At 38.8% G+C, this 26,356-nt stretch overlaps 1 protein-coding gene across 1 annotated transcript in view; it reads right to left on the reverse strand.

The window, feature by feature from the left end:
• PCDH15 (protocadherin related 15) overlaps window positions 1–26,356 on the reverse strand; it is a 448,489-nt gene that overhangs the window by 93,030 nt on the left and 329,103 nt on the right. The window contains exons 21-23 of the mRNA XM_074924175.1: window positions 19,200–19,316; window positions 4,976–5,116; window positions 2,620–2,732 (exon numbers count right to left, since the gene is read on the reverse strand). Coding sequence (XP_074780276.1) covers window positions 2,620–2,732; window positions 4,976–5,116; window positions 19,200–19,316 — 371 coding nt within the window. The remainder of the gene's footprint in view (window positions 1–2,619; window positions 2,733–4,975; window positions 5,117–19,199; window positions 19,317–26,356) is intronic.

Here is a 26,356-nt window from a genome sequence, read left to right on the forward strand (position 1 = left end):
TTGCATCACTGTCAAGAAACCAAACATGAAATGCAGTTTGTAGAGTGTGACAAACTTGAAGAATCAAAACTAGCCTGCTCCAAAATGTTTGAAAGTCTCAGAGCTGAATCAGAATGTTATGGGGTTGTTGTTATTTAATTTCTGATTTTGAAGGAAATGAGTAACTAGCTGTCTTTACCGCCCCCAAAAGATTTTAAAAAGTTTCTTTAGATGGTGTGCATCAAAGAATTTATGAAGAATGGAGTAGTGCTATTTCTCTGGAAGAAGAAACTAGGCTATTCAGCTAATCCTAGCGAGTTCACAAGGAGAAGAAGATAGCATGGGTTATTCAGTTGTAATCTAAGGGTATTAAGGGATATGAGCCACTTTTTAGTGTAAGCTTTCTTCACTGTAGTGAAATAAATTTCTCATCTCCTGGGATAAAACCGGAGCTCAAGGTGGCCTCAGGAAGCAAGAGGTCAGTTCATTTTTCAGAAGGCGATGCAAACTCTGCCTGTGCTCCTGAACCTTAAAGTCTCTTCTTACAACCCTGCAAACAAAGACGCTGTGTTGGTTGACGTGACAACTGCAAGACATCTCTTCTACACTGCAGAGGTGGAACACACTGTGCTCCAAGTATGTCTGAGGCGGGACTCGTACTGGACTCAGCCCAAGTGGTCTAGCACTTGGCTGCATTGTAGCCTCTCCCAAAACACACTGCTTGGGATCACATCTGTCACCAGGGAAGACTCGAGGACAAGCTCCTTAAAGGTGAAGATCATTTGGAATAAAGTTATAAAAGAAAAAGAAAACAAACCGCATTACTAAGTACCCCTCTAGCACTGAAGAGTCTCTTTTGCTGCTCCAGCCCCCTGGTGGGTTCCTGAGGCTAGAAAAATAAGCTTCTGTAATTTACCCAAAACATGGAGTATCTTGAAAAGGTCTCATAATTATCATATTTTCATGTCTTTCTGTTAAACAAGGCTACACATTTTTTTTCCCTCACTGCTACACAAATAGGAGCTGTTCAACTTTTTCTTGAAAATAGTAACACGGAAGGCTAAGTCTATTACAGAAAGGCTTTAAATATTATTCAGAAAATGCATGTGTTCACACAATATCTGAAATTACAGAAACATTTTTCTTTAAATGTCTACTTTTGCTACGTTACCTAAAGTACACTTCATGCATTTGAAGATATCTAATAAAATATAGGGAGTAGCAGGAATAATGTCTCTCAAGAAAATTGCTTCAACAAAGGGTTATCATTTGCAGTATCATTAAATGCAAAGTTTATAATTTTGCACTCTTCTTTCAGAGATTTTACATTTCTGTTGCAACATTAAATACAAAATTAGTATTTTGCCGTTTTTCGTTTTCTTTAAGATATTCCTTCAAAATGCTAATACCCTTATCATGAGGAAAACCAGAATGCGCATCATGAATTTTTGTCTAAACTCCTTAAAATAGCTGAGCAAGTCCTCTCATTAGGGTCTATCGAAGCCAATAATGTTCCATCCAATTTCTGATTTCTGACCTCCTGCAGTATTTAGTTTTTAAAATATATGTACAAACCCCATTATATTCTGATACTAATTACGTTGCTACATTTGAATCAAGAGCACATACTGCAGCAAGGCTATAACTTCTTAATACTAGGAGGCTGTATGCATTGATCCTGTTGCTTCCTATTACTACACAGATATCAGAAACCATTTATGAACACACTCCCTGTAACAAAATTTAACTGATCAGCCTGCGCGCCACTTTTTTTTTTTTAACTTAATTTTAAGTAAATGGGGTTGATTATTAAAGTGTCAGAGGGTAAGCTTTATCAAATCATGACTCTGTATCAATAATAACTATCATCTGCACTTCTAACGTCAAAGAGGTCAAGTCTGAACTCTCTCATGTCTCACACGAACGGTGTACAGGATGAAAACACACACAAAGAGCCTGGAGGAAACTTAACCTAGAGTCCTGGTGATCCCAGCTACAATTCAACACACAGAATTTTTTGTTTGTCCACATGACTGACATTTTCAACAGCTTATGAGAGGATAATTTCAAACAAACCTCTCCTCACTGTCACTGTCCTCTACAGCCCAGTTCTGTTCAGCTGCAGACAACCTGTTAGGATGGTAAAATTGCACCACCGTCTGATATGATTAGGGCCAGCTGCCCACTAACTTGTGACTAGGAGAAAAAAGCAGCTCTAAAGTATTTTGCCACCCTCACAGTGTCATATGGGAGCACTGCAAAAATGTCCTGCAGGTCACTTCACACAGTTGGGCTTCTGGTGCACTCAAGCGCTGACCGCTTTCCACGGAGAGGCATCCAACTTGTTTCCTAAAGACTTAACATCAGTAAATATGTTATCAGCTCTAAGCACACAAGGCTTTTGGTGCTTTGGTTCAAACCTTATTTTTGTGGTTCAAACCTTATTTTTGTGTCTTATTTCCTTCCCTGAGCCAAAGTGTACAGCAGAAGGTACAAAAGTTGAGGTATATGCAGGGGAAGCACTTCCACACTGACAACAAGAGCATTTTCATAGCCCATGTATCTCAGACTATCATTAAAACAGGAACTTATTTCAACATAAAAGATAGCTGTTGTAACATTGACAAATAAATGCTTTACCTGTATTCATCCTGTGTAAATCGTGGAATTACTGAAGGCTGCAGTACAGCAATTTCTACGGTAGTGGTGTTGAACTTCACAGGGTCCCCATCATCATACGCAATGACCACTAGCTATAAACAGTACAGAAAATCACTCTCTCAATACAGGCAAGAACACTTTTTTATGCTGACTTGCAACAATACTTGTATTTTCAGGGTCTAACAAGTCAGATGAGATTTTCATTCACCACAAATCATACATTGTGTAACAACAAAACATAGAGGAAAAAGGTGACAGCCATCCACAAGTTGAACCATCTGCTAGAAAATTTACAGAAACACAGTAAACTGGAATTCAGATACAACAGTCTTCTACAAATACCTCTTCAAAACATGTTGCCAGCTTCAAGTACACTTTTCAGGGGGTTCCCTTCACATCTAATCACAGAATGTCCTTACTCAGAACTCCAGAGTCAATTTCAAATTCTTTAACAGTATATAGTTCTATTCTACATCTATGCAGTGGAATAATCTTTATCAAAAAACCACCATTAATTCCCAATAACACAGAAAAAATTCTGCATTGCTGACATTAATATTTAAAACTGAGGTCTGGTATCAAAACAAAAAAAATTAACATCACCTCCCCTCCCAAAAAATCCCCATAAAAAAGAGATCTTTAGTATACTAAAACATGAACAAGACCAGAAGACCTACTCCAAACGTGGACCATTATAAATCTTTTGCTTATCTGATCTTTACACGTGTCTGTTTGTTTCTTTAATCTGCGCCTGTCTGCTGGGACAAAGGGGTTCACCTGTTTTCAGGTTTCATATGAAGGTAAGCTATCTGGTAGCAAGAGGATAAGAGACCAACCAACTGAAAATGGAGTTACAGTTTTCCAGTTTCCTCTCTCTCTAAATTTGTCTTTATTTCAGGAGGTCACTAGATGGAGCAGGTCAGCACCTCTCTCTAGCAAAGGGTTTTCAACTCCTTTTGGTGAGTCTGAGCTATTCTCAGAATAGGTCTGTGAAGAAAGCTTAAAACAAAGGCAGGCATCTTTTTTTTCAGCCAATATATTAAAGAATTCAGCAGTGCAAGATATCGTAATTACAGAAAGTATGAGTATGTTAAAAATTACTAGAAAAATTCGCAGAAGATTCAATGGCAGATAGAAGCCCAGTGATCTAGATGCAAACACCAACTCGAAGTCTCCACATCACTGATTTTTGGAGTCTTTTCTGTGCGTCTTCCCTAAGCATCCGTATTTTCTGGAAAGCAATGCCCTGCTAAATTTACCATTGTTTTTCCCTAATATAGAGCAGCCTTCATATAGAAACGTAGCTCCATGTCCATGTGCACATCACCTGCATGTTATATATCACGCCTTCAGAAAACAGACACACAAAATAATTACTGAGAAGTAAAAATAAGAAGTGCAGCAACAGAAAAGCTACACTCTGGTGATGTTAAGCAAGAGATAATTCTTTTCCCCTTTAAGTTTTGCTATGTTAGTTAAAAACTGAATAGAACTCCAGTTAGCACTGTCCTAACCTAACAGTAGCACTTTATGGGACAGTCAGAAGTGGAAAACAGTGCAGTGGACAGCTTTACTCCTTACAGTGTAAAAGTATGCACATAAAACTCTTTTTAATCCTCATTTCAAAAATAAGTAACTGAAAGAAGAAACAAAACATGTCTTAATGATCACACAGAAGGTGGGCAGTTTCCAAGTAGGGAAATTATATATAAACACCCACATATTATAGATACTTTTTTTTTTTTTTCCTTACTGACACTCTTTAATTTTTAACTATCCCCTCCACTTATGGATTTAAGCGGGTAGATCCGTTCCCATGATTTTTATTAAAATCATAACTTACTCCACATTGACTACACTTGAGACTCTTCAGGAACAACAGCACAACAGTAATTTAAGTCTCCTTAGAGCCAAAGTTTGTGCATTACAGCACTTGTGAACAAGGAAGTCCCAGACTATCCAACTGTGCAGTAACTTTCTTTACAAGATATCTCCCCATTCTTACAAAGTTCTCACAAAATTGCTAAGCTGACAGCCCTGCTGAAAACAAGGATATCGGCAAGGAAACTTTCAAAAGCTGAGGTTTCCTTCAGCTGCCTCCCTGTTTCTTCTGCCCTCCTAATCACGCAATCACATCCATTCGAGAATTTTCTGAAATCAAAAAGGCATAAAACATGTGCCAGGAAGAAATTTAAGGAAGTAAAGAAACAGACCAAACAAAAATTTCACATCTTTCTATGCAATGTAAAGCAACACAAAGAAAGACGAAGCTAAAAGACATTTCACCAATCAGAAGCAATGTTCCCTGACAGTAAAGAGTGATATGAGTTCATACCTTAAACACTGTACTTGGCTCCTCATTCAGGTTTACTCGGGTTACTACACGTCCGGAGTTTTCTTCCACATCAAAAATGCTGGCACTGTAAGGAAACTGGACAACATCTACTTTGTATCGGACTCGACTTGCCGGTGTCCCCTGTAAGGCAAAAACCAAAGTAACTTGCGTATTTCTGTATTTTTACACATCTCATGAATTTAGTAAAGGATTACAATGCAACACTGGTAAACAGACCATCAAAACCAAAACCTGCAGTTTGCTTTCCTCACAACTGGTTTTGTTACTGAGCATCCCCCCAAAATATCTTACAGATAAAATATCTTACAGATAAAATATCTTATGTGACACATCCCATTGGAAAAATGACCAGAGGTTTGTAAAGAAGAAAGATAAAAAACCCATCTACTTAAATACAGACAGAAGCAGTGAGATTTTTAGAATTTCAGTTTAAATACTGATAGATGATGAGCATGGCTTAAGGTTGGCTAATAACCTTTCAAAAATATTTTAATGTATTATAAAATCTCCTTTGAAGTTAAAGAAACTTCTAAATACTCTAAAAACTCCCAACACCTATTCAGCTTGTCCTGAAAGTTACAGTGTGTTGTTACTGAAGATGGGAAGATGTGTGTTATATTATTTGTTGAAAAGTCAGACTATATTTTTTGCAGACAGGACAGTCCAGCCTATGTGACATTCACACACTTCTCTTTTAGAGGAAACAAAATGAAAATGGCACTGGGTTGCCTGGGCAAATCCACCATGCAGCCTAAATGTGTTGGTTTACATATAAATCAAACAGCAGCATCTTTTCACCAAAGACAAGTGCTGAAGAATCAATGCATTTCAAAATCCTCATCTCTAAGAAGTAAACCACACAGATTATAGGGCCTTTCAGTATAGTAGCACTTCCAAACACATTCCAGCACACGCTCTCCCTGCAGCTGACCTGTACAGGTCTAGCAGTTTTGGCACAACCATCTAAAAGCTCCCGTTCGTGCCTTCCTGCGTGAAGAGGTGAACCTGCCCTTTGCTGCAGGGCTGAGACAGTCCCCAGTGCCTGTGTGAAGTGACGGGCTGCATGTGCCCTTCCCCACCTCTGACAGAGGGCTTCTGCCTCCCTGCAGTGGGCTGAGCACCACCAGTGTCATTGACTATTACATATCAAGGCTGGCTCTAAGCACAATGTCAGAAAACAAAAAAGAAGAATACATTTGTCGTCTCAGCAGTGGTAGAAAATGCAGCTTTGCAAACAGATTTTAACTAGCCCCATCATGAACCCTCCCCACTGTTCCAACCCTGTTTCAATGACAGAGAAAGCAAGCGCAGACAGCCTATGTGTGTGTCACAAATTGTCTGCGTGCATATGCACCCAAATATACCAAATTAAAAAGGGAATCAGAAGAGGCATTGCCAGCGGGTATAATAATCAAATTTTTCAGATCAGTAACTCAGCATTTTCTAATAGAAGGCAATTTACCAGATTTAGCTGTTTGAACACTAACTGCCTGAATAAGTCACACCTATTGGGAAGAATGAAGTGTTTTAAAATATCCCATATATTCCAATGATGCCATTCCAGCAGTCAGCCTTCAGGGACCTTCAGAGGACATGGAGTAACACCCTGCCTGTAAGCACAGCCCAGGAGGCAGCTGCTCCCCCAGCAGAGAGGTGGGAGGGCCCTGGCAGCTGGTGCTGACCTGTGTGATGGATCAAAAACCAACATGGGTGGCAACGCTTGTCCCGGGGATCTCCACAGCCCCACCACTCCCTGGGAGCACCCCAGGCTCTGCTGCAACAGCCACTTTGCCATGTGCACCCCGAGGAGCTTCTCTGGTAGTGGCAGGAGGGTTCCTGGCACCCGTTTCAATTCTGGCAGGAATCACCCAACCTCTTTTCAGATGAGATGAACTGTACCATCGACTGGTTACAGAGGATGTCTGTGAGACATTAAATTTTAACAGGTTACTTTATTCTCAGCGAGTGCCCTTTCACTAGTATTGTTAGTAATTCACTGTTTTCAAAGATTAAAAGATGATGTAGCAGCAGGTTACTAAAGCAGTGAAGCCAGTAAGACTACAAACTGTGCACAAAAGAGCTGTGAGAAAAGGGGGATCCAAAGGGGTTTAAAGCAAAGAAAGGGGGTTTGTACACTGATGTCTGAATAACTATTTTTCAGCAGACCAAAGTCTGTGTTACTGGGATACACAGATAGTTGCGACATTTCACAAAATTCAGACTAGTTATTTGCCAGTTGTATTTAGGAGCAGATTCAGAGAAGCACTTAGAAACTCAGGTCATACAATTTGTACGGTTTCAGTTTCTTAATGCCTCTGAGTCTAGTCCTCAGATTCAGTTTTGACCTCTACATTGTATTTCAACAGACAAAACATCACAACCCAGTTTCATTAATAGCAAATTGGTAATTTTCATCTGTATTCAGTAATGTGGTATAACGCAGCTTTGTTGTTATTGAGAATATATTCAGTGTACCATGTCAGCCACTAACTACAAGGAAACAGGGAATTTACTTTGGTAAACAGAAACAGTTGCAAAAGTGGCTTGAGCTCACTAAATCACACCAACATTTTGTTGGTACAACAGAAGTGCACTGAAATAGCTCAGTCAAAATACACAGTCTAAATTAAAAGCTTTACTGGAATGGATTTAGCACAGGTATTCTACAACATGCTAATGCATGCTACGGAGCTGTGTAACATGGTGTCAGATTTTGCCACATCAACTTCTGATGAGTAGTAGGACTTTTTAGTGAATAGAACATACTTCAGTGTGAGAAAAGTGACCATTCAGCCAAGAATATTTATTTGAATTAAAACGTAAAGATGGCTTCTAAGAATTTAATTTAGCTGTTAAAAAACCAAGAATACTTAAATCTGATACTAAAAGACAGAGGACAGGGCAGCCAGGCCACTTCAGCCTTTCTCCCCATAAAACCCTGTGCACTTAACATCTTGCACGTAAAAAGAATCGAGACAGGGCTGGATGCAACTGAGACATTCACAGAATTTCTGGGAGACTTGTCCCACTGCTCCTCCGGATGATTTTACCTGCAGCAGCCATGAGGCCATTGTCTCTTTGAGCCCTCCAAGGAAATCCAGCCCAGCACTTTTAGTAATTCAGAACTGGGTCTATCAGATGTGTTTTGGTGTTTAGTGAAGTAATATGCGGAAGACCGTGCTAATAGTTAGAAACGCTTTACATGACCATGTACACTCAAGAGTGTAAATCCTAGAAAACATGAGAAATTTGAGATATCATAGCATAACAGAGGTGATTATACAACTTTCCCCTTGGCATTCAATGATTCAGTCATTTTTCTTCAACATTATAATTAAGAGGAAATTACCTGCTGAAATCCACTCTATTTGGTTTCAGAGTAATGGTCCTCACATTTGCTTGGAAGAATAAAAGCTATCATCATCATTAAACCTGCACACAGTAGGTAATTTGTTATTAAATAAACAAAAATCTCATCAGGTTATTGTTCCTGATATGACTATCAAGTAAACCTTTCTCCTGTCATTTCTGAAAAGAACAAAACAGGGATTTATTTTTTATTTACTATCTTTTGGCACCAATGTAATTAGAAAAATCTCCAGAGAGATTTCCCAGAAATCTATTTAGAAGCAAGTTTTAATTATCTCTAATATTAATCATCTTTGGCCCCTGTTCTAAATTAATTTAGATGCATTCCTATATCTACAGCAAAATTCAAATATAGCAGGTAATATTCTCAAATAAACCATAGAGGAAGGATTGTACTTGTCAGGATCCATGTTCAATTCTCTCAAACCAAAGTTTTCTTGAGAGTTCAAGACTAATACGAAACTTAGAGCTAAAGCGCATCTAGGTTCAATTATTTCTTTTATTGCTGCATAATTCCTTAAGTTTCCACAGGGAAACGTCGTTCATTTGTGGCACAGCTGACAGGTACAAAAACGTCCCCAAAATTTACATTAGGTGATCCGGCTGCACACGGAGGCCCTGGGCAAAGAAGCCTTGGAGGGTGCACATGTGCACTGTCGAGATAACTCTCAACAGGCATAGATAGGTTCCAGAGAAATTCTAACGCAATAAAGCCAGGAAAAATGGTTGAGAAGCGTAACACAACAATAACTTCTGTATGTTTTCATGTATACCTCCGCAAGCAATTCAAATGGCAGCTTGGAATCGTTACTTCCACTATCCAAGTAGGTAAGAGACATACAAAACCAGAATGATTTGGCCCAGGAAAGAGTAGGGAAAAAAAATTCATTTCACTTTCATGTGCAGTTTATTCACTCATAAAGATCCCAGATATGCATCTGGTAAATGACCTGCATTTTACCCCTAAGTACGGAATGGTGGCATAAGGAACACAGAATTATTTACCATGTCTCTTTATACTCAAAACCACTTTCTGACTGGTCAGAAAACTGAAAGTATTACAGATAAAATGTGAAATTGGTAAGGAGTTTAATAAATTATCTCCATCTGTAGATTTTCAACACAAATCCGAACAATTTCCGTCATGAAGAGTTCACTAAGGCAAATTTTGTGAAGTTAATTCTATGAAAAAAATTGGGAAGTGACACTAAAAACAGAATTTACAGGTGGCTGCACGTGTTCTTTGCAACGCGCTCAAACCACAGAACAGGTAAATGATTTTGGTGGGTCTTATACCAGCTATGGGTAGTGAATGGTGCACTCATGTATATTCACCCTAAATACATTTATATAAATTTTAAAATTTGAAGGATTTTATTCTTTAGTGTGTAACTCAACAAATGGGCCCGAAATTCTGAATTACTCAATCTGGAAATTCTGCATTATTAATTATAGCAAGCTGAACACGAAAAGGACATGAACTTTTAAAGCCATAAGATAAAATTACTTTAAGAAGTCATTGAATTTGCAGTATGTTTCCCAAATACAAATCTCCAGCAGACACTATGAAATCTAACAGTAATAGCTTTTAAAAGATCAAGCCCTGGACTGCCTGAAAATGCTTTTATCTCCAGTTAAAGATCTGTGAAGTCTCTAATTAGGTATCTGTTAGCATCTTACTTTTAGTGGGAGCTTGTAAAACAATAAGGACAATTACTCTCAATTTGACAAAAGGGCTCCATTGAATGAAAACCTTACAAGGTGTTATGAGATTGGATAAACCATGAAGCGGGATGTTCTGGAGCTCTGGAAGCTGGCTGCTCATTAAAATTAGTGTTGTGCATCTGTTTCTATTGACATTTCAAATGAACAAAATCAGAATATGCAGGGGAATTGCCCACGGAAGAAAAATTCCAGCTTTTACAGTGATAAATGATACAAAAAAAGGCATATACAGGAAAAGTAAACACCTCAAGTTATGTCACTCCTGAGAATATTCACCTTATAATAAGCAAAGCAAGCAAACTAAGCATCTATTAAGTAACTCATGTTGCTCTCCTTTCAAAATATTTGGAGGGTTAAGAGCTTTGAGAACATAGTCGTAACCATCTGGTGTCTTTTATCACCACGCCACATCAGTAAAGCATGAACTGTTCACAGCGAAGAAAAATCTTCTCTCCAAGAATGATCTCAGGTGTCCTTGAATAACTGAGGTATGTGCACAGGCATCTGTACAGACCTACTGAACATAATAACAGGTAACCCCTTCGCCAAGCGAAAAAACAACAACCATTCAAACCCCTCCACGTGCAATTGTCTCATTTCAAATACAGATTTGTAAACTTCAATACATAACAGGAAATAAACCAGGCTTAAAGCTCTTCCTCATCACCAAAACCTTCCCAGCCTTGAGACTGATCAAGTTTGAGCTCTGAAGTTACAAAGCAAACCATTGCTCTGCTGTGCATGTGGTTTGATCATTCCACAGAGCCACAACAGTCTCTTTGCTTTCCTTTCTCTTGCTCCCAAAGAGACTGTGTGTCCCTGTCCTTTTAGTTCAGACTATACATTAGCTTGTGCAAGAAACAAAGACATTGTGCCTTTTTTTTTTTTTTTTTTTTTTTTTTTTCTGGACATATACAATATGGGTTAGCAGTTATTTTTAGTTTAAGTCAAATCAAAACTCAAGTCAGAGAATGGAAACCCAGCAAGAGGGAGGCAGTTTAAAAGCAAAGTGGTGACACACCCCAATGGCCCAAGCAGTCTCTAGACACTGGTTCCACCCGTTTCCACTTGCCTCTCCTGGAGCTTTTTAAGCAGCTCTGCTTTTGGGCAGGCCACTTGTCATTCTTTGAGAGCTAAGCTCTCAAACTGAGCTCTGAGAGGGGAAATATTATAAATAGTCCTGAGGACACTCTCAGCAGCTGATCGATGTTGAATTGAGGGATTTATGAATCTGTACCCAGGCTGATATGAGCTTTGGATTTCTTCAGCTGCAGAGGATCATCTATCTGCCCAAAGAATAGATGGCAATAGATACTGGCTGAGGATGCTAAAGACTGTGCTAATAAAATTCAGAAGTGTAGGTGAGAGAGTCAGCTACTGACTGCATCCAGGCTTTGGGGACTCCAGGTATCTCTCCCTGTAAAGACTTGAAAATATCTCTGAGAGAAACCAAAGCTGCATACATTTGGTTAGCTAAAGCTAAGCAGCACTTAAAAATGACTACTTTTCTACAGGATATTACCACATCTATCTTAGTTGCTAGAAGCATCTCCTTCCTCGGAGCCTGCACAGATTCTCTCAGCCAATTTCTTGAGTAACAAGAGTGGTTCCCACTGGTTTATCACCTCTATCTTAGCTAAAAGCACCAGTCTATTAATTTCTACGACCCGTACATGGCTATCTATCCATTACAAAGACTAAACTTGCTAGAACCCATCTGCTTTCCAAGGACACGTCTCTTATTTTTGACGAATGCAGTAATTCATGGTGAGTTTCCACAGAAAACTGCTTTGCTTTGATGAACACAGTAGCCCTTGGTAAGCTTCCACAGAACAGTCAGAGCAAGCAGGGTTATTAAGCAATATTCAGAAATAATTAAAAGTTGATATAGGTCACTGTAAGTAAATAAGTTGCAGAGTAGGTGATCATTTCCTTGTATCAATCTCCAGCAGAAGGGCAGTGTTTCCCTGCCACAGAAAACCCTTGCAAAGTTATGCGCCTCACACAGGCTACCTACTTGCACCTTTCACCATTTTTGACTTTGCCTTTTGGTCAGATGACTGTCTTCAACACAAAAGAGATGGTGAGGAAATTAAAGTCAAATAGAGTCACTGGAGTTCTTCCAGGAAAGAAAGCAAGGGTTTCACAGTGGGGAAAAAAAAAAAAAAAAAAAAGTGTCTCTCAGTTTTATCATCCTTCTGTCTGGGATTACTCAGACACCTCTTTACGTTGTATCCAGCAAATTAAACCCATCTGGGACTCACTGGAGCAACTTCGGCACCATCAGTAGAGCAGTGCCTGTTTGAGGGTCTCTGCACACCGGGTGCTCGGGAAGTCCAAGCGTGTTTTGGAGATGCAGCTTCTCTGTGCAGGGCTCCAGAGCTGGCTTGGACATGGCGCTTGTCCATGATGTCCAACAGCCTCAACTTATCCACTCCTAGATACCAAGAAACCCCAGATAAATAGACAAAGTCCTTAAGCTCCAGCTGGACAACACTTCCGGAAAGAAAACTCAAGATGATCTATGTGAGGGGATCCCTCACCACACTCCTGTTTCCCCCTTACACAGTGCAGCCTCCTAACCCAGGGTTGTCACTCCCTGAGCTCAATTTGCACAGTGGCTGTGATGCCTCACCCATCTGCTTCTTCACGATTACTCCCCATGCAATCAGTACAACTTTTCTCAGCTGGTCTAAAATTTACCTCACTCTCTTCTTTCAGATCTCTACACACCAAAATAATTTGAATACACTAGTACTTACACCTTAAAGGGATTATTCAAATGCTAAACAGAAAGTGTGCTCAACTGTCTCAACAATTTCAATTGCAGTGATACTAAAATTGAAGATTTTTATTTTAGTAAGGTTTGTCAGCTATTTAGAAGAACTGAAGTTGTACTCAAGCTTTTCCTTGGCAGCCATATAACTATGGCTCTACCTTATTATCACAATTCCCTCTGACTCCCTTGGCCTGTTTTTATTGCTTTCTGCTTAGCATTTTCTTACCCTTTAGATGTAGTGTGTCTGTACTTAGATGTGATCTCTTCAAGGAAAGACAGGACAACAGGATGAGCAACTATAGCATGTAAAAGCAATTTGAAAAATCTGATACCATATAACTATTTTAAAACTGTAGAAAAATATACTGTGGCGTGTTTCAATAAATCAAATGACAATATGTTGATTTTACATGAAACACATCTAAATCAAAATTTACCAGGTTTCAATGACCAGCATGGTATTTCAAATTAGAGTGTTTTTTAAAAATGTAACAGTAACTTCTGAAACATAATTTATATTCTGAGTCACTGCAAAAAGTGAATTCAAACTGGAAAAGAAAGGAGATGAAAGGAGAAACTGGTAAGAATTTAAACTGACATTTGCTCAAGACAGCCCTTCAAATCCTACTCTGGCCTTTAGTGAAAAGCACTGGTTTCTATGTTTTAATTGACATTTTGCTAAGGACCTGAAGGAATAACTATCAGAGATCTCTTACGTCTTCAGGCCAAGATTTTTTGACTGCGTTGAAATACACAGGTCAAAATAAAACTATAACAAATTATCTACTTGGAAGCATTTGTATCTAGCACAAAGAATTATCGTTTTAATTTAGTAACTGTTAACAGTAACCAGAAATCCATGGGTTTCTGCAACCCAGCCAATCCTTTTATCAACAATTGCCCTCTAATGATGGTTTAATGTTTTAGGCATCAATAAAAGTAAGAAAATTACACATCTTCATTCTGACTCAGACATTCATTTGTTCACACATATACACATTCATAGATGTAAGATACACTGACTTGCAAATAATTTACTGCATGGAGATTTAATGGGGGGAGTCTTTTTAAAGAAAAACAAGAGACCATTTAATTTACATCTCCAATAAATGAAACAAAAAGTACTTCATTTAACAGTAAAAGCTCACTCTTACCCCTTCTGTTTTTGAGAGCATATCATAGTCACTCACGGCACTTCCACACCTATATGCTGTAAGTTTTTAAATCACTTAGGAAATACACTACTACTGCAAACCAGAACACCCTGTCACAGGTTTCTTTCAACCCCCTCCTCTTTCACCTACATTACTGTTTGTACCCATGCCATCTGCACTGACCATTTAATGCTTGCAGTTACACTTATGACTTGTCTTTAGAAGTCAAAAGTCAGAGATAAAACCATGATCTTTTCCCAGGAATATCACTAAATGATGTTGAGCACTTCCAGAGTCAAAAAGTAACACAGTGGGTAAGATACCTGCACCCTTTGTTACAGATGATGATTTATTAACTTGATGATGATTTATTAACACTTCAGTGTCATGGAATTTTTTTCTACCACTTACATGCCTGTAACTGCTGCTGTCACCTTTGCTGTAGGAACAACAGAACAAAACCACAATAGCCCCAGTCCAGCAGCTCAGAGGAGGAACAGGGTGAGGATGGTGCCTATGGGGTGAAATGGAGAGTCTAACTCCACTGACACTGTTCAACACTTCCTTCTGCCCCCAAACCTGCTCTTTTGCTGCTGGAAAATTCAGATTTGCCTTATCTGCAGAGAAATCACATGCAGGTGCTGAGCATTTCAGTTTGGGTTCTCATACCATCCACATTAATTTGACAATGAAGAGCAAAGCTGGGATTTGCTGAAGACAGTGGGCAGCCTCTGAAGAGCTGATTAGGTCTGAAAAGCTTTAGTTGCAGATGATGATAAAAAAATCTAGCCTGACTTCTGTTCTGGGCTGAGTTTAATGTTGACAGGGGAATAGCCTACATCATTTGTAAAATGACAACAGAAAAATTCAGGCTTGGATACTTCAAATTATGCTTTTATTAGATCTGTCCCGACAATCAGGCATATTTTAAAGCCACAATTATTTTCTTAATAAATACACCTTTCTTTTCTTGAACTGATAAAATAGATGTATTAGTACTGTACAAATAAGATTCCACCAGGTTAAAAAACCCAAACCACACAACTAAAATACTGATGATAATAACTAAGAATATTTTTTTCCTTTAAGGCAAGTTTAGAGGAAGGTACTCTTGCTGAACACAGAAAACGTTGTCTGTTTTTTTAAAACAATTTCTGTGAATTCATATCAAATATTTTGTGACACCACTTAATGTCAAAGCTAACTCTAAATAAACACAGATTTGCCAGTAGCACAAAACATCTAAACAGGCTGGCTCAGTCAGAAGAAGAAACAAAGCCACTTATGCCTGATAGATTTCTCTATATTCTTTTTTATTTTAAAAGCAAAAACTATCAGCCATTAGTTTGAAATAAAATACCAACTTTCAAAAACTATTTGAAAAGCTTTCCTCCATAGTTGGCTAACTTTTATGGCTATTGTATTCATTAAATGCCTAAGGGCAACTTCATTTTTAAGTCTTCATAAAAATAAAAGAAATGCAACAGTTGATTTTGAAGAACATTATCTCAACATTACTGTCATAGGCAGTTATGTCTGTAATAATGGTAATAAACAGGAGTCTACATTCAGGGAATTTTGATCTCTCTCTCTTGCATGTCCATCAATTTTTCCACAGAAGTAGAAGTGATCCCCACATCTTTCAAATATAAACCACTCAGAACCATATAAAAGAAATCCATATAAATGTGTGAGGAAATCACAAGAAAGGAATCTGGGAGACATAAGCACTTTAGCCAGGTTTTTATTCTGCCACTCTCATACCACCTAGAGATGGGTTACTACCCACTGTGCAAAATATCACACAAGTTTATCCGTGAACAGATAAATGTAGAAACTGGACACGTGATAGTGACAGAAATGTTAGAAAAGGAGAGAGGTCAGAAGGGTTTGGGTTTTTTAAGTGAAAAATTTAAGTAACTTTGCGTTAGGAAATGCTGATTCCACAAGGACTAAGAATTGTTATAAATATACATTAATCAGTTTGTGGACTATTTTGTTTCCTCCAGTATTTCATTGATATCTGGGACACATTAAATCCAGGGATCATAAAACAGAGATTATATCAGAATGGGCAAACACTTTATCAAAACCAAAATATCTTGTAAGGTAACAGATACTATTGAATAAAAGCTGCACAAAAAAAAAAGTTAAAAAGTGATTCGCTAGCACCAATTAACAATTATTCTTCTTCTATCCTCACTAACCCATTTATGTCACAGTTTCCATGGAACAGAAATTCATCTGCTTGCCCAGTTTCATTGATCCTTAATATAATTTCCTGCAGATTTTTCTCAAAGCTCAGTATGATAAACCTGCTAGGAGCAAAAACGTATTGGTGCAAGGGGCAGAAACGGATCCATAGAACTGTGACTAATTAATATTTTAGATTTCTATTGTGGCAATCAAAAAATCGCACAGTTCCAGCAGTCATGTGCAGCCAGTTTTTCTCACTCCTCACTGGTAGATCACTCTGAAGCGCCCCCACTTGTGATATGGGCGGAGTGTTACCTTTTGAATTACTTGCTGCTAACTGCTGAGGATGAGAGCTCTTGAAGGGAAATAGTGTTTTCTACCTCTCTTGTTCCCAAGTCATGCCTAGGGAGAGCAACAGAGAATCTTCTCCAGCTAAGCAGTATCTGCTGAACTCCCTGAAATGCTGAATGCAATTGAGACCCAGTTATGTGCGGGTAAAATTTACTAATTCGGTGACAGCACTCCAGCAGTACTCGTGCTTTATTCAGGAAAAGCCTAATAAAATGAGCTGATACCTTTGTGCAATACAAACTTACGTAAGCATAAAATGTAAAGATAAATGTAAACATAACCCTTGCAGGCTCCTTATGCCACCCAGAAACTTTGGCCATTTTAATCTCAATTTCCATTCTGTAATCGCCAGGTTATTGTCCCTAACATATGGAGGAGTAAGACATTTATGAAACATGACAGTAAAAGTCATTCACAGAGTAGAATCGAATAGTCTTAAATCAATTTAAAAACTGTTTTCCAGCAAATAACTATGAGATCTGAGCAATCAAGCCTACTTCCCCCTGCAAATCGATGTTTTAAACAGGACTAGATGATGGTGGAAACCTAGACCTGGTGTGCCCCAAGGAAGAGTGGAGGAGGTCAGACAAAAGCAGTAGACTTTCACAGAGCAAAAAGGCAGTGGGAGCGTGAGTGTAGATAGGCCACAAAAATATGAATGTTTATGAAACTTTCTGAAGGGCTACTGCAAGGACTTCTACATTTTATACTTCTGCAGTGCTACTAGAAACACATCCCCTTGCTTAGGCATAATGGTTTGAGCCCAGGTGATGTGGGTACAAGTCTAGTTAACCTTGCATGTCCCTGATCTTTGCAGGTGCTGCAGCTTGTCACCCTTATAGCAATCTCCTGGCTTGGAAGACTTCCACCCACCTGCAGAAATACCCCAAGTTTGTCAGGAACTCTGGCCAGCCCCTTGCCTGGTAGTTAAGGTTTTTTTACACAGAAATAGAGATCAAGGTTTGAATCCTTCAGTCAGCAGAGGGAAGGCAGCCTAGGCCTCTCTGACATCCCATGGAAAGGCTCTTCCCAGCAAGATTAATATAACAAGATTCAAAAGAAGGAGAGCAGGCACTACCACTACATCATCTTTCTCCTGCTGCATGCTAAAAGCTGTGAGTACACCTAGATGTGTCTTTGAAGGAGTTTAGATGCCTGCCATGAACAGTCCTAGGCTCTGTATTTTTAAAAGCATCTCTAAAGCAGGACACTAGAAATTCTCACTTCTAGTGCTCAGTCTAATAAATACATATGCTCATTATTCTGCTTTTAATTAAATGGATTTGTGATTAACATGTTGGCTGGTTGGGACTATATTCTAATGTGCCTGAACTCTACGGAAGGAGCTTTACACACACCTCGGGCTGCATTCTGCAAGCAGAGCACTCAAAATCAGGCACCAACTTCTCTTATACTCCCCTCCTTCAAATTATCCAGGATGAACCATTTCAGGCACATCTCTCCACTTCTTTTGTTTACTGCTTAAATAATGTCTATGTTCTCTGCTGCTGCATTCCTTAAGTACTCTGCAGCACTATTAATTGATAACTACTGCTATTCATTACCTATTGGATGATACTACTGTCTTTCATATACTTTAAACAAGCACTAGCCCAGACCTTCAGCTGTTATAAACTAGCTTGAATGCCTCCAAGTTCATCAATACTCCACTGATATGTATCACCTGCAGGGAATTTACTTACCTTTGTGTATTAGGACTTTTTACAAGGGGATAGCAGGACTGTCCTTACAGAAACACTGCTTTAGCACTTCTGTCCTTGGGTGGTAAATAAATTACTATGTAATTTATTTAGCTAAGCTACAATTGATTTGTGTCAGAGCACTGCCATCAGCTTTTAATGTGCATGGCACATTCTCTCTGAACTCTTCTCCCCAAGGATTATTCTCCTTAATATGCCAAACACTAACAATTAAAAATTAAACCTGGCTGGCAGAACATCTTTGGCTTTTATTGTCCTCAGTGTATCATCTGGTCACCAATGTTCATCAACCGCTGATTACAAAAATTGATATTACCCTTCAGAATAGCTAACAAGTCAAAAATACGTGCCCAGTTCTGTCAATCAAGTGCTTCACTGGGGAACAGAGATAAAAGCCAGTGGCAGAAATAAACCTTATCCCCACAGCAGGTGCACTCGGTTCAAATACTGCACATCCAGTAAGGGCTGGCTGGTGAGCTGTACGGTTCCATGTGATCCTGTGATGTCGCAGACTGGAAATGCACAAAGAGTGCAAAGTCAAGAAAGCGACAATCTTAAAGTTGAGGTTTGCTTCCTCTTTAAGCTGCAGAACTGTACCAAAGAGAGGCACGGCTTCCCTCCCTGCCTGTTCCTCTTACTCATCTACACAGTGAAGTCAGATACAGAGCTTTCAAAAAATCTTCCTGACAGAAAGGAGCTGTACCACTGCTTTGCCAGCTTCAGGAACAGTCATTGTAATGCAGCCTCTGTCCAGACACACAAAGGACAAGCTGACATAAAAAGATACATGGGTTACTTCTCTGTGAAACTCAGAATAATCACCTTCGTTGGTGAGAGTTAGGTCACTTAGGAGAGTTAAAGATTTGTCCCTCTTGGGTGCAGAGTATTAACAGAACCTTTTTGCTTACCGGAGGATCTTGATCCTCAGCTGAAACGGTAGTGATAACAGTGCCCTTGACTGCATCAGGAGCAACCATTCCCCTGTAGAGCTTTTTGCTAAATACTGGAGAGTAATCATTCATATCCTGCAAAACATAATTAAGAGTTTAGTTCTGAAGTTCAAACAAAATTATGGATGTATTCACAACTGTTTTTTCAAACTCTACCCAATCACTCCTTCCTCATTAGAAAGCCTATTTGCCATTCAGAGTCTCTCTTGGCTCTCAATTCCATTACCACTGCATAAAACTAGCACACAAGGGAAGGTGCCAAAGTTTCACAAAAAATATTCATGTGAGACTGAAGGAAATTCTGCAGAAAAACACTCTCACACATAAACAAAGCAGAAATTTCCATGACACCTGGGCCACAACATGGCTTTGATAATTTTCTGAAGTGAATGAGCTGCTGTTGCTTGACAGTGTTTGTTACCTCTAATAAGCAATAAATGAACAGAAAATATAATGTCAGATTAGTATCAACACCTCATGAGAGCTGAAGATGGTGTTCCTCAGACTGATATGTATGTTGCCAAAAATAAGCTTCAAAGGCTTGAGTTAAGCCCAATTTCATTGATATAGTAGTGTATGTATGCACATATGTACACTTTCACACACATATACGTGTGCACAGCTATATAATGTAGATATACCTTCATGGGTACCTCCTCGTTTGAAAGATGTAACCTCACCCAAACATCAGGCTTCATGGGACTGTGCAAGCTGGCACTAAGTTAGATGCAGCAGTCGGATGCACATGGCTCTTGGTGACATGGTGCCCCAGGCATCAGCAGCCACAAACATTTAGCAACTCAGCCAGCATCACGTTATTAAAAAGGCATTGATTCTGACTGCCAGAAGTTGTCAGAAAATATTTTTTTTGTCAAAATTCTCTCACAGAGAGTTACAGACAATGTATCTGTATGATCCTTTAAAAATCACAATCTTTATTCCACCAATAAAATGGATTTCCAGGTTTTTTTCTGTAGAACAACCTCCCTAGCTTGAATTCTACCGAGAACAGATTTATTCATTTTTGCATACTACTACTTCCATTGTATTGTGCACATGGACAACATAGATGAAATTTTCTGGGTGTTTTGCAGAACAAATAAGAAGCATCATACCCCCTAGCACACAAGAGTGGCTTTACTGATCCACAAATGAAGAGCAGACTTTTTTCCCCTTAAAACAGAATGTGTGCCTGAGCTCTGGGGGAATACAGGTGCCAACCACCTCTTAGGTAACCCACACACAGTTACACAAAGCTTATACAATCATGCCTCTACCTGTTGTCACAGCTCTTCATGCTGCAAATGCAATATGCCGATACTGGCTAGCATGCTATATTACACAATCATTTGAAACATTTGTCCATACCTCATCGGAAGAAACAACAGTATAATAAACATCTACTTAAAAAAAAAAAAAAAAAGACTGTTACAAGTCTACGTAGTAAATGCCTGAATAATTAATGCATTTTGCAAAGAGGTCCACAATTCAAGTCTTCAAGGCACTGGAAATGCTTTTTCTCCAATTTTCAGATTTTCAAAGAGATAACTGGGTGAACAAAAAGTAACTACTAGGCAATTCAAGCTAGGAGAGAAATCAAATGAAAACATTTTGGAAAAACGTTCAACTTAAACAGATTAGCATTTTATGCATGGAATCACAGGCACTGAATCTTATAATTTCGATTTTTTGACCTGTTAGCAAGAAAATAATTTATTTAATATGCGAGTTTAATTCCCAGGATTATTTTACATAAACAATCTTGTTTCTCATGTTTCTTCAAAGTGACATCATGCTTGTAAAATAAGCTATCCCTTGTTCCATGTTGCTCCCAGTAACTCCACTCTATTGCTGTGGCAAATAAACCAACATCATACAGCATTTTCACACTGTAAGACTCCATTCACAGCCATTCTACCTCAAAGAAAAGATGGGGAATTACTTTATTTTAAGCAGACACAAAGCAGTTACGAATACAGAAATTCTAGGTATGGAATATTAAAAATAATCTCCAGTATTATAGGAGAAACGTGATACAACATGACATAGATATTTCTTACAACTGTGTAAGTCACTACGTTTGGAACTGTTGTGGTTCGTAAACCCTGGAAGTTTTCCCGTGAGATACTCAACCTTTTAAAAACTGCATACACACAGAGAAGATACCGTCTGTCCTTCCATATGAAGTCTCCATCTGGGGTAATGACCCAATTCTACCGTCATGATAACTCTTTTCTGTTTGTTTCCCCCCCCCCCCCCCCCCCCCTGCTTTTACTTACCATGATCAGGATGCTTAGGATCACCTCCATGAAGCAGGTGAAGTTTCTGAAATAACCCAGCCTTTTATCTGTACTTATTTATTTTGAATCCATCTCTCTCTGTGCACCTGCAAATCCATAACCATATCTGGTCTTTTTTCCTTGGCGTAGCAGCAAGAGATCACACTCGGCTGTTTGCTCACTGGGGGGAGTGGGGAGAATCAATGTGTGATGTTTTTGTTATCTTCTGAATACCTTTATGTGACCTTAGCGCCTGAAAATCTGTGATTTAAGGTACTGGTAAGCATAATCCTGTTCAAAGATGATACACTACACTCTTCTGTTATAGAAAATTACTCAGTCATCCTACTTAACGCACCTATTTTTCAAGATACATGGATCAGTAGAAAATACACAGGAATACAAAGCAAAGCTTAAGCAGGACACAGAAAGCCTTCTGTCTCTCTAACTTGTCTTTCCTCTAAGACAAGCTTTATGCACAGCTGTGCCTCATAAACCTTAGTCGAGCCGACCGAATAGGCACCAAATGTTTCAGTCATAACTAGACAGAACAGCTCCACGTGCTCTTCTTCCTGGCTCATGTCTTCCTGAATCCTAAAGCAGCCACTGATTTTTTTATTTTTTTATTTTTTTTTACAGCAGAGTTCAAGCTTAAATGTTTCCACTTTTAACAAAATAAAAGTTCCCCATAAGAATCACCACAGGTCTTCTCATTATGCAGCTGCAGTTAGTGCACTTCAGAGAGCAAGGCTGTCATTACAGACAGATGATCAAGTCTCATGAACTCATTGCAAACGTCTACAATGAGTAACTGTTTGAAGCAGAGGGGGGAATTTTCTGCAGACAGAAGGTTTAACATGCAAAACATGGAGATGACATGGAAATGGGCTTTTTTTTGGTTGCAATGCTTGCTTTATTCTAGTAAATTCTTGTTCAGAGGTGGTAGGAAGAAACGACTTATCTGGGTAATTACTGGTAAATTGAAATTTTGTTAGAGCCATGCTGGAGAAATTAATGTATTATCATTGTGTCTTTACATATTATGGACACTTAAAGGTACCAGAAAGGTCACAAAAAGGAACTATTGGTTTTCTGGCAAAAAAAATACCACACCAAGGATGGAATACAGTCCAGATCTGATTTTATTAGAGTACAGAAAGAAAGCACACTGTATTTTCTGTGAAAAGCTCAAGAGTTCATGGGCATGATCCGCCATATCCCATGCCCAATGCCCCTGGAGTCAAGGTTCCCAATCTTATTTTCTTCATCGAAGTCAACTTAACAGTGAGTAATCAGCATTCCCTGACAGATACATAGAGTTTTCAGCTTTCCATCACAGAGGGACTTTGGGCAAAAACATAATATTTAGAGAAAGTACTAGGCTTCTGGTATTACCAGAGACCAAAGACATAGAATGTTTTTACACAGCTAAATAACTCAAGATTACTCTTCTGCTGACTTCTACTGAAAAACCCACTAAACCTGACTTTGCATAGAAACAGACGCACCATATGAGTGCAATCCCTAACCACAGGTTAGGAATGGAGTAGTAACCTTCCACACAGTGGTAGTAAGAAGTAGTGCAATCACCTGCAGCATCTTACAGCTGTTCACAGTTCATTGCTTCAGTCATATAAATCCAGGCTGCTATTAACTATGAGACACACACGAAAATATGTAAGTGGAAAATATAGGTAACGAATTCTCTATCACTTTAAAATACTTGTGTTGTATATTTTGACAGTGAGGTAATAACAGTCACATATTTATATATAAATACAAACCAGCCTTTGTGTCACTGCTTATCTACCTGCAGACTTATTATATTTTTATACATCTTTGTTTACAAAACAGAGTGAAAGTCAAAGCATAAAACCCCCAAAGCTTTCTCCCTATCACAGATGCTCTTTATCTACCACTTTTTGTTTGGTTTTGTTCCACATTGCTCACACTGGGCAGCACATAAAAGCAGAACAGGACACAGTCTTACATCCTTGCCTGGCACAAAGATTAAAAATCAAGCATGAAAAAGATATGGGTGAAATGCTCAAATACTGTTGTTCTTGAGAATCCACATTAGTACCTTCAAAAGCAAAGAAAGACATATTAAGAGATTTCTTGATGCCAATTCATTTGTTAACTCAGACATCACCCTTAGCTAGTGAATGATCCCAGTTCCTGGCCAACTTCCTTACCCTCTGAACAAGATCCATCTCATTTACAAAATTTAAAGGGTTGTTATTTAGCAAAAGGTTTGTGCAAAACAAATATTGACCTGTCTGCAAAGATTATGAAAATGCTGAACAAAAATGTTGGTGAACTAAGATAGTCATCTAGGAATGCCAATGAGGAGAAACAAAGCATGGGGGAGGAAAGGCATTAAGGAGGAAAATCAATACATAATTTAAAAATGATTAAGACAGTCGGTAGCTGTAATGCGCTGATACTAGGTGCTTGTAAGACAGGTGGTGACCACCAATGTGGGAGTGCAATACACCACTAGAGCAGAAGAAGAATTCCTGCAGTACAGCATTCCCAGCATAAAATTAACTTGTAAACTTAAATGGACTTCAGAGACTTTAATATATTTTTGATTTATGGGGACACCAAGAGACTTTTAATGCTTTTACTCCACTAAATAAAGACTAGAAACATCTAACACCTGGGTGAAATAATCCCTCTTCTGCCTCATTCACTAACCTGGGAAACAAAAAACTTGGTTGAAACGTTTGCCTTCTTCCCTGCACCGTCCCTGCCCCTTCGCTTCCTCCGAGGTGCACACAGTGTGGTGTGTCCAGTGCCCCTCGGCAGCTCCGGGATCCAGGAGTCACCAGGATTTACAACAGTCTTGGGCACAAACTGGAGCAGTCCCAGTGTTCCTCTGGCTTCGCAGTGGATTCTGCACATCCACCACCTCAAGGATCGAGACGTGTGTATGGAAATAATATAACAGGCTTCAAAACCGTAACCTGAGCAGCAAAGCTTAGGAGGGCCAACTGCACCAAGAGTTGCTATGGCAGTTCCAGGATATTTAGAAAATCATGCCTGAAGGAAGGAGCCGGACACACCAGGACTACAGCTCCTTCCTGCTGGCTGCTGAGAGCAAGGAAGCTGTGATGAGCTCAGCATGCAGCCCCTTCTCACTCCAGTGAGCTACAGCTCCGGACTTTTACTATGTTTCAATTAATAACATGCAACATTACTATCAGACTTGTCTGATTTGATTATTACAAAGACTTTCTAAAGAATAATAAATTTTTTTGAAAACATGTTTTGGTAGAATTTTGTTTTTCTAATATAAATCTTCTCATTTAGAACGACTGAGGTCAGAGAACCAAGGAATGCTGAGTAACTTTGAGATTTAAGTCCAAAATCTTTGTGATGATGCTGACAAGATACTACGACAAGTAAGAGAAAAATAAAGATCAAAAACTTCATTCATCACCAGCTGCCTTCACACAAACAGAAGCAACTCCAGACAACTCCAATATATTTGATATATATTTATAACTATGTATTTATGTATACATATCTATATCAGGCATAATAATTTGTGCAAATGCCCTTTTATCCTACAAAGGGAACCCTGTTACCGCACTGACAAAATTGCTGCCTTTAGCTTGCAGCACACTAGAGGGCAGCCCTACCAAATAGGAGCAAAGCCTCTCCTCTCAACACGCATGAAGATCAACGTGTTCTACCCTCTCTCAATTTCCTTCTTATGAAAACAGGTTTATACTTTTTTACATCTAGTCATCTAGGTTTTGGGTTTTTTTTGCAGCTTAAAAAAATCAGTCTGCTTTTTAATTCCTGATTTTTGTGGATTGTGACCTAATTATAATCAAATATTGATTGTTTATTAAAATAACTGTAATACCACGACAACAAAATCTAATTAGTAATCTGCTGAACAGTTCCAGAGGGACAAATTCCTGTTGAAGAACACCAAAATCACAGATGCTGTTGGTTTATCTACACCACTAAGAGAATCATCCTGTTTAGATAATTTTTACCATTATCCACAGAGTACGTGGGTAGAGGTGCCTACCTGGAGAACCTGCATTACAAATGCAATTTTGCACAAAGCTTTCCTTTCTTCTTGCTTCTCTCCTCCACTGCTAAGCAGAAAGCATCCTACCATAAAGATTCTAAAAGTCTGAGGAAATATTTTACTCTCCTACTTCTGACCTGACTGAAAAAAAAAATAATCACTCATTGTTTGTTAGGTTCTTAAATATTACATTTTCCTAGTTTGTAAATACTTACATAAAGGGTTTGTAAGTACATCCATGTGTTTTTCCTACTGCTTTAAGACTGCATTATTTAATTACACCTGCTGATACCAAGGTTTCTAGTCAACTATATCTAAGTGGAAATTAACATTCCCTTGCTATAAAAAACAGCGTGACTGAACAGTGTCTGAGCTAATAAATGCATATTAGGCATTTACAGCTCTTGCGGTCTGCTGGCTTTTATCACAAGTGTAATAAATAGGAAAAAAAATGTATTTTCAAAGCAATCACTTCTTTCACTAATGTTAAATGTACATAACGTAATCCCACAAAGGAAGAAAGTAAAAAGGTTTACTTCAAAGCATAGCATATGTCACACACTGAAATTTTCACAACTTCCCAATCTTTTTCTACAACTACAGATATGTATCTGCAATTTTCTGCTGTCATTTTGTTTTGAACATCTGCCACTTAAGTCTATGTGCACATTAACAGAGCTGGTGGCTTCCCATCTGAGCTGCCTCCAAGTGTTTAATAATCCCCTGCTGTTTGGGGACTTCCAAGGGCACATTTAACATTCCTCCAGTATATCCGTGAAACTGTC

This window comes from Athene noctua, chromosome 21, assembly GCF_965140245.1.
Source record: "Athene noctua chromosome 21, bAthNoc1.hap1.1, whole genome shotgun sequence".
In the NCBI taxonomy this organism is placed as follows: Eukaryota; Metazoa; Chordata; class Aves; order Strigiformes; family Strigidae; genus Athene; species Athene noctua.